Source organism: Triticum urartu, chromosome 2, assembly GCF_003073215.2.
Source record: "Triticum urartu cultivar G1812 chromosome 2, Tu2.1, whole genome shotgun sequence".
NCBI lineage: Eukaryota > Viridiplantae > Streptophyta > Magnoliopsida > Poales > Poaceae > Triticum > Triticum urartu.
In genome coordinates, this window is record NC_053023.1 from 668,929,862 (window position 1) to 668,940,029 (window position 10,168).

At 45.3% G+C, this 10,168-nt stretch overlaps 1 protein-coding gene across 1 annotated transcript; it reads left to right on the forward strand.

Annotated features, from left to right (window-relative positions):
- The first annotated feature begins 3,973 nt into the window (after positions 1–3,973).
- LOC125533988 (probable ubiquitin-conjugating enzyme E2 23) lies at positions 3,974–8,445 on the forward strand. Its single transcript, XM_048697303.1, has 5 exons — positions 3,974–5,587; positions 5,715–5,840; positions 6,049–6,459; positions 7,634–7,706; positions 7,775–8,445. The coding sequence occupies exons 1-5, from the start codon at positions 3,974–3,976 to the stop codon at positions 8,443–8,445; spliced, it is 2,895 nt and encodes a 964-aa protein (XP_048553260.1).
- The last annotated feature ends 1,723 nt before the right edge of the window (positions 8,446–10,168 follow it).

Here is a 10,168-nt window from a genome sequence, read left to right on the forward strand (position 1 = left end):
TAGTCCGTACTGAGATTGGAAAAAAGACTTATATTTAGAAACAGAAAAAGTATGACAAACAAACAATGCATCATGTTGATAAAGATAATTACTTAATTTTCAATTCACGTATAAGGAATAAGGAATGGTAGCTTAACCAATGATGAAAATCGTCGGAGAAAGGAAAACGCAGCAACCAAATTTACAAGAAAATTTTAGCCTAAATCAGCACGACCAAATTTACAACAAAATTTACCCTAAATCAGCACGATCTCCTGTGATCTTGGCCTATCAATCGCGGAGAAATTTTCCTGCAGGATTGCGCCGCAATCTTGGCCGTTTCACCCGACAAACAAAATCATGAATATGATATTACCTTCGATCGGTTGAATCGGTGCCGATAATTGTCTGATCGGGTGCTCGGCATTGACGCGGTGTGTACATGCGTCTGGGGCAAGCGCTTGGCGATGTGATGATCACGTGTGTGCTGGGTGATTCCTGTGATGGCGTTGATGGAGGAGAGCACAAGAGATGAAAGAGCGGAGTTCAACCATGAAACAGCGACTCCGTTTAGAGCTCGCTATCGCGGCTGGGGATATTTGAAGACTTTAAGCCTCGATTTGATCTGGGAATGAAATTAGGGAAACTCTTTTAAAAATAGATGTGAATTAGGATACCTTTTTTAGGGAAGGGAATTATAGGAAATTTGAACAGGCATCACGCGATCAACTCATACGACCCTATGAGGACTACAAGGAGTTTGACTATACATGGGCCCTAACCGAATGAGTGGGATATGTGCGTGCGTGGGCTACCGAGCTGCCCGTTATGACTGCTTGCCCAGCCCAGGTCCAGCACGTAGCTGCGAAACTGCTGCGTATCTGCCGATCTTTACGTCGGTAGGCTGCCACTTACGTACCTGGATGGGGGCCCCTGGAGTTGGGTGGCCCGGGGCGGCCGCCTCCCTGCCCCCCTCAGGGCCGGCCCTGCCTAGAGTGCCTTGTCAGCGTCATGGACATATAAAAACGAGAATTACACTGTATATGCATGTCCATGCCAAGTTACGGAATCAGTTCAATGTATTTTACAAGTTCAAGCATCAAAGTGCACACTCGTGACAAGTTCAAGCACCAGTGATGTATTTACCTCTTTTGGAAATGTTATCTCGCGAACGTAAGATCTCTAGCATTTCCCAGCGAACGCATTCTCTCCCATTGGATTCATTTGCGCGAATCTTTGGCGCAGGATAGAGCGAAATCAGAATGTTAAACTAGTTCGTTGTGTGATATCGTTGTGTGATAAAGGCAGGCCTATGCGTTACAAACCAAAACACTGCAGCCTTTGTATTGGCTAGTGACTTGCCCGCACCTGGCAGAGACCTGGGATCGATACTTAGTCGCCCCTTTGTTTCTCCTTTTTTCATCGGATGGCACTTTTTCTAGAAAAAATTAACATGATAGCCTTTTTTCATCGGATGACACTTTTTCTAGAAAAAAATAACATGATAGTTTTATAAAATTGTGAACTATGTCACATTGCGTTGTGAACATTTCCCCCTTTTCTCTCAAGTGGAGTTTTGTTTTTGTGCATGACATTTTTTTAAGAGATAACATTTTTATTATTAAGAGATGGCGTTTTTCATTATTTAAAATATGACATTTTTTATTGAGAGATGTCATTTTTATTATTAAGAGATGTCATTCTTTATTAAGAGATGGCATTTTTATTATTAAGATATGATATTTTTGTATTAAGTTCTATTATTAAGAGATGGCATTTCCCCCCTAAAAAAGATGACATTTTTACCATGGTTTTGTTTTGTTTTCTTTTGTTCAAATGGCAACTCAAATTATAGGACCACAACAAGTTTAAATATATTTTCAACATCCATGATTAATTTCTGACTTAGAGGACTACGTTTTCATAAATTAAGTGCATGCTATTTTCAATTTTTTAGATTTTCTATGTTTGTATAAGAAAATGGTTTTTTGGGTCTATGTCATTTTTGAATATAAGAAATAGTTAACTAGGCCTTATGGGTCAACTGGGGTCGCCTGGCCCGTTACCCCAGGGAACGATTATAAACAATCACTGAGAGTTGCTCATGATTCGTTCAATTGGGGTCCACCGGCGTCCGGACGCCAGATATTAGGGTCTTTTTTCAGAGGTATGTGGGTTTTGGTGGCTAGCTTCATTGCATGCATCAATTTTATGAGCACCCCAGCAGATAAAAAAAAGGCTTACTTAGGCCAACTCTAGCCAATCCCCTATAGCCGGTCAAAGGAGTAAAAATACGATTTTACTATTCTAATCGGGATCTAGCCAAACTCCAACAACCTATAAATGAGGATATTTTTCCTTCATCGCGTATCCGACACCTATATTTACTCCTCCGCTCGGCGGCGGAGTAAAAAATCCCACCCTTCTCTACACCGCTCTACCTCTCTTCCTCCCCCATCACCATCCCCACAGCCGGCAACCACCCCCACCCCCCTTGACGTTCCCTGCCGCCCCCTCCTCCAAATGGCCGAATCCCATAGCCGCCGGGCCCCGCCGCCCATCCGCAAAACGTAGCACAAATCCGTGCCGCCACAAGGGCCACGCATCCTCAAGCCGCTGCCACCACCCTCGCCGAGCTCGTTGCCCTCGAGTATGACCGGTGGCAGGTCCGGTTCCACGACACCGCTGCCCGCCTCAACTTCCCATGGGGTGAGGCGCCCGTCGAGCTTGCACCGAAGCCGCCGGGGGTGGTGTCTACGGCAGTGGCTAGGGAGGACCGGGAGGCGGGAGTGCACATCGCGGCTGACGAGGAGTACATCGAGGACCTTCGCTGCCAGTACCTCGAGCTGGCGGAGGCAGAGCAGAAGATCTTCGCGGAGCGCGCAGTCGACGGGAAGGTCATCGTCCTCTCGGACGACGAGGAACATGGCGACAACGACAATGACGACAAGGAGGACTTCAATGTGAAGAATGGTGGAGGATTTTCCCCGATTGTGGCGACGACGACGACGACGCAGGGCCAGACTTCATGGGCGGTAGGATTTCACGGGCGGATTGGCTCACCCTCTATAAAGGTCATTTTAGGTTTAGTTTAAGTTCACGTTTAGCTTTAAGTTCAAGTTCATGTTTAGGTTTAAAAACTAGACTATGTTTTGACGGATGATTATGTACATTGTGTATCGAATTTCAGTTGTTTAAATCAAATGTATGTTGGACTTATGAAAATTTGCTTTTTACTCCGCTAAATTTATTGTGGAGTAAAAATTCTTCACTAAATTTACGCCACCGTTTTGCTCCTTTATTTTTAGAGGATCGGTTAGAGTTGGCCTTATGACACTACTAACACGCCGACGTTTTGTAACATAGGCCACCCAAGCTAACAAACTTCCATACACAAGTACTCTACTCCTATATGTTCAAAAAAAAAGTACTCTACTCCTATATACTTCCTCTGTTCCTTTATTTAAGGTGTATTATTTTCGTCACGGTGATCAAGGCACATAATTATAGACAAGTTAGGATGAAATTACCTTTGGCAAATCTATTAGTAGTGACAAGTAAATGAGTTAGTCATAGTAAAAAAAAGTAAAAAATACATGCAGTCGACAGAGAGATACACACAATCAGAAGAGATATATTTTTTCCTTTTTCAGGGCTAATAAGGGAATTATGTGGAATTAGAAGAAATACACTACACCTTACACTCTGAGATTTTATCAAAAAATAAATAAACAGAGTGAGTATCTACAGCTTCCATCCTTAGCGATTGACCTGTGTTAGGTTTAAGCACGACGTGGTGTACTTGTCCGAGTAGCATACGAATTCTAATCCTACTTGACAGCTGATGCTATATACTTATACGTGTATTACACTTCCTAGGTTGGAACATCTATCACCGTGCGTTTCCAGCCAGACTAATCGATCAGCTCTAAGCTGCCTCAAGCGAGATCAACCCACCAGGTTTGCGCGTGCCCTCGCCGGAGAGTCGGTTAAGATGGACGTCGTCGCGACGGCATCTCCCAATATTTACACGCTAGACCTCGTGAGTTTCGGGCGCGGGGTTCTCGACCGTGGCCTCGTTTTCCCGGACGCCAGGGTGGGCAACATCTCTGTCCCGGTCGACACGTTCGAGATCCTCCGCATCGATGACTCTATCGTGCATAAGAGCGCCGGCGACATCAAGGTGATTGATAGGAGCCACCTGCACCCCGGCCAGGTGGTCGGGTCGGCGTCCGACGTCGGCGGCCAGATCGGCATCGTCACCGACGTAACCACCGTGCTCGACCTGGTCGACTTCGACAAAAGCGGCATGGCTACCAAGGTCATCAGGGGCATGTCCCCGTCTAGCCTGTGGCGCGTCAGGAGGCTCAGCCTTGGCGACTTTGTCGTGTCCGGGCCGTGGCTCGGTCGGGTCGTGGAGGTGTCAGTCGACGTCGATGTGCTGTTCGATGACGGAGCGGTCTGCAGGGTCACCGACGCCGAGTCCAAGACGCTAACAAGAGTGGGTGATGCCATGGACGGCAACCACATGTATCGCCAGCAAGAGAATAGTCGCTTCTACCCGGGTCTCCGCGTCAGTGCGCTAGACCCTTGTTCCCTCTTCAAGGCAGCATTGTGGCTTAATGGCTACTGGAATCTTAACCGTATAGCAGGCACTGTCGTCAACGTGAAGACGTCTACCGCCCTCGTCTATTGGATTGCGTCGATGCATTATGGCACAGACAAGGGCCTCGTCGATGCATCCGCTCCTCCAGCATACCAGAATGCGGATGATCTTACGTTCTTCAGTGCCGCATCCCATTGTTGTTGGGGGGTAGCCGATGCCTGCTTTTTTCGTGAACCTAGTTCCACCAAAATCGACGATGCTAATGGGGATGCAGCTTGTGCTAATGATCAAGATGCCGATGGCAAGGAGGAGGAGGGGGAGGATGTGATTGGTCACGAGTGTGAAGCACCAACTGCTGATGTCTTACGGTCCACAAAGGAGATGGATGTGAGGTTTTATCAGAAACAGCTGAGGAAGGTCTTCTTTGAGGGCCATAGACGGTCGCGACGCCCACAAGTCAGGAGGCATGTTGAGGTGGAGTTTCCCATGGTTGTTGCCAGGACTCGTACCTCTGTCGACGTGTTGTGGCAGGACGGCACGCGACAACATGGTAGACGTTCATCGACAGTCATCCCCTTTGGCATAGTAAATGAGCATGAGTTCTTCCCGGTGGAGCAAGTCGTTGCCAATGTTCTTCCAGTTGATGCTGCTGGAGATCACATTGTTGATGATGGAACTAGATCCACAAAGCGTGTGGGTGTCGTCAGGAGCCTGCATTCCAAGGACCAGACGGTTCGCGTGTCGTGGTTCAAGGCAGCGGTGTGCCCTGACGAGGCTAGGGAGGTCGAGTGCGACGATACGGTGAGCACGTATGACCTAAAAAGGGACTCTGGCCACTCTGCTTACTACGGAGATATTGTCATTCGCCTCCTACCATCAAGATCACCCAACGACAACACTGCACCTTTACGGGGCAACACCGATCTTTCATGGGTGGGACGTGTTATTGACATTCCTAGTGGGTACGTCCAAGTCAAGTGGGGTGATGGTAACATATCAATGGTATATATTTTCTATTAGTACTCTACGAGTCTTTTTTTTTTGACTCAACTCTACTCATTAGTTGTTGTTGAATTTTATTTTTTTTGCGAATTTAGTTGTTGTTGAATTGATTGGATGTGTGATGTAGGTATTGCCCAATGAGATCCTTGTCGTTAGAGAGGAATACTACATGGATCTGTGGACTGAAATGGGCCAGTGGGTGGAGGACGATGGCGTCGACGATGCACCAAAAGAACCGGCTGTTGCGAACATGGTATATACCCATCCTTCTAACACTGCGCACTTCGAGAAACAATGGGGACGTGCTTCGGGTTGTACTAACCTGCGGGCATCAATTTTTTTTTAACCTACTTGCTAGACGCATATTTTTATACTGAAACTTTAGACCTCTTACAATTTATACAACATCACTTGCATGTATTCATCTCAATTGATGCGGCATATGTATCCTCTGATTTTAGGACGATGGTCTGCAGAATCCAGCCAGCGATAGCGACGTCGAAGGCGACAACCAGCCAGCAAAGAATACAAGTTTTTTGGGTTTTGCATTTCAGTCTTTGCTCCAATTGACCGGTGACATGGTGGCCCGAGGTAAAGGATACCTGGTGAACCGGCTGCCAATACCGTCGTCATCAGGAAGCAGAGAGTTATCAACGGCCACTAAAGATGATAGCATTGGTGCTGCTGCAATGGAGACCATCAATGCTGCCGTGGCAAGGAATGTTGTGGAGCTGAATGGCAACGGCCACGATTTTGCCGAGGGGAAGGCTGCAGACGCTACCAGTTGTTGCAACATATCATTACGCTTTCCACGTTTCGATGTACTGCAAATCACCCCTCCGGATCACCACTACCTTGACACTACGGATGAGGTAACTATAGTTTTATAATTTTTTGTGGCACTGACGGTAGTACTATATACTAGTTTTATTATAAATTGAAGAAGAAAGAAAATCATTAAGGCCCCGTTTGGTAGCTCAGTTTTTTCTAAGTATTATAGGAATACTGCAGTTTTCTCAATTACTACGGTTTTAATTACTGTGACCTGTTTGGCGACCCAAAAAAATATGATATTTATAACTGCAGTATTGCCAAAACTGCAGTATTTCCTCCGTATTAAAAAAAGAACCTCCGACTTCTTTTTTAGAAACAGAGCTGGCGAAGAAAACAAATCTGTTCGTCAGCTTCCTCGCTGCAAGCGCCACTGCCGCTGCTTGTTTGACATCGTCGGCCATGGACAAGTCAAGAGAAAGCAATGGAAAAAAATGACGCCCTTCGTACTTCCGCTTGCACTCCTCCTACGCCCCGTGCATGCATCTGGTCAGTAAGCTGGCCAGCCATGGTTGTGCTGATGGCTGCAACTCGAGTCCACAAGGCACTGTTGTCTACACATGCACTGCTCCCGACCGTCGCCCGTGCCTCCGCTCACCGTCCTAGCCGGCTCGCCACTATGCGCCTATGTCAGGCCAAGCAGTAGCCAAGCCATAGCGTCGGCCAATATTCTGTTTCGCGTTGCTGCGCTCCAGGCGCCGCTGATGCCTAGGCATGCCACCTGGTCTGTTTGTGCGAGCATGGCCATTCATTTTACAAGGCCAGCTAAGAACGTCCATGTTGCAACTTCTATGAAATAGCTATGCACCTAATTTATGTCGTTGTAAATGAGTACCAACCAAACACGTCAAAGTATTCTCAATACTTCAAAATACTTTGATATGTGAAAACTGTGGTATCTAGTACCTATAGTTTAAAATACTGCAGTTTTCCAATACTACAGTTTTTGCAATACCTTGTTGTCAAACACAGCCTAAGGTTAGAGTGAAGAAAAAGTTACATGCATGCACAAGATGGTTCATCTATCGTTAGAATCCATCTGCTTAACTATTACTATAACATTTTTTTATTGCACAAGTGTAATCCTTGATTTAATAATATAAGTAAATGACCACACGACATGTCACAGGTCATCATATGACGATTTTTACTAAATGTAGTGCATGATCATATCATATAGAACAGTAATGAATTATCTTGTGCAACGGAATGCAGGGCGGTAGACGTGGGAAGAATTGGGCCAAAACAGTGCAAAAGGAATGGAAAATTTTAGAGAATGACTTACCAGGTATGTGAATGCATGTGGAAATACATAATGCATGGTTACAAATGAATAGCTAACTTTTCAATGTGCAGAAACCATCTATGTGCAAGCGTTTGAGGACCGCATGGACCTGCTCCGGCTGGTGATGGTCGGCGCGAGCGGGACACCGTACAATCACGGGCTATTTTTCTTCGACTTGCAGCTGCCACCGTCCTACCCGGTTGCGCCACCGCAAGTGTACTACCACTCCTTCGGTCTGCGCCTCAATCCCAACCTCTACGAGTCTGGTACCGTGTGTCTGAGCCTGCTCGGCACATTCGACGGTGAGGGCACTGAGTTATGGTCGCCGGCAACGTCGAGCCTCCTCCAAGTTGTTGTCTCCATCCAGGGTCTCGTCCTCAATGCCCAACCATACTACAACGAGGCCGGATATAAGGCCCTAGTCGGCAAACGGGAGGGCCATCGCAATGCATTGCCCTATAGTGAGAATGCTTACCTGCTCACCCTCCGGACCATGCTCCACCTTATGCGCCGGCCACCTCAGGGTTTTGAGAAATTCGTCAAGGAACACTTCCGCTGCCGCGGAAGGTTTGTGCTCAGGACATGCAACACATGGTTGCAGGGATGTGTTGTTGGTGATGCCCATGCCACTGAATCAAGTAGGGAGCAACCATGCTCGGCCGGGTTAAGGCTTGCACTCGCCAATGTGGTACCGAGCCTCATCGCCGCCTTCACAGAGATTGGCGCCGAGGGGTGCGACTAGTTTCACTAGCTGCGAATCCCACTGCCATGTGTGTTCTCACCACCACTCACCAGATAGATGAGTGTGTGAAGGCGGTGGTCTTGTAGTTGCTCATATTTTCTGTAATACAACAATTAACTGTGTGCTTTCCTTTATATTTTGTTTGAAAAGGAAGCGGTAATACATACCATTTGTGGACTAAATCAATTATCTATCGATAAAGTTTATTTGTCAAACCAACCTGACCGGCCCACGTAGCATAAAATTGCAATTTATCGTGTTCAACAAGATAAGCACATGGCAAAACCAACGAAATACCTTGTCAGAAAAATGAAAACTGGAACAGCAAGTATGTACGTAATGCATATATAATTACTTACAGTAGCAAGATTTAGTTGTCTAGCACTTCTTGATGCTCGCCCTATGTAGCATCCACGGTTCTGGCTTGTACTGTGAAACAGAAATTGGCTTCTCAAGCTTGTCTTTATTGTTTTGGGGGTTCCTCTATAAACTCAATGTTAGTAGCTCATTGTCCAAACTAAGAGCTTTGTTTCAAAAATGGGCAGCAACATACAACACCACTGATGTACTTGTGTCCTCAATTAAAGTACCATCCGTTTATGAATATAAGTCCAGTTAGATATTTCAATACGAACTACATATGAACGTATATAGACATATTTTAAAATGTAGAAAATTCATTTATTTTGCTCCGTACGTAGTTCATATTGAAATCTTTAAAAGTTCTTCTATTTAGGGAATGGAGGGGGTAGTAGTCATCATCAACATTTCCCGTGATGCTGCAAGCAGCGGCAACTTTGCTACTACTTCCACCAACTTAACAAATAGACTTGGGTTTGTACTTGCGAAAAATCATGAGAAAGGTGTAGCTGCTCCCGGGTGTAGGTGCACCCGCATGAACAGTACACATGAAAAAAACAGAAAATAAATTGAAAAAATCTGATTCTTTTTTTACATCATACTAGATCAAAAAATTTAGTTTTATGTAAAATTTCATGACCAAATAACATTCGAGGAGGCCTCACCAAAAAAAAAACAAATCACTGCTCAAAAGTGAACAAAACTTTGAGCACTGATTTTGTTATTTTTGGTGAGGGCTCCTCGAATGTTATTTGATCACGACATTTTGCAAGAAGCTAAAACTTTTGATCTAGTTTGATGTCCCAAAAATTCAGATTTTTTTTGTTTTTTTCAGTGTATTGTTCATGCGGGTGTAGGTGCATCCGGGAGTAGAAAATTCAGTCCCAAAAATCATAGAGGCACGCCAGTGCAGGCGCACGCACCTAGGGAGCTGTCTACAGTAATTGGTGTTCGTCGAGATCCGAAACTTGTTTGGGCCGGAATTTCCTGAAAATGAGATGAAAACTAGGAATCCTGTCAATATGACAAAATATACTGGTATTAACACTTCGTCCAACTGCTCCCTACGTCCATGTTCATTGTATATTGTCTTCATCTTTCCGTCAAGTTCAATTCGTTCTTTATTCTTCCTCAATTGTTTCTTTTTTAATTGTGTTTCCATCCATTATTACTGTTCAACTTCTTCTTCCTCGGTGCATTGATATCTACTCCAGTGTCACCTTGTACTAGTCGTATGTTTCATTCGATGTGCGTTCTTTCTTACACTCATTTGATTGCCTTCATTTCAAGTTTGTCCAATTAGCTTCTTCCTATTATGTGCCATTGCAAATACATGGCATGCTTCAACGCATTGCAAATTCAT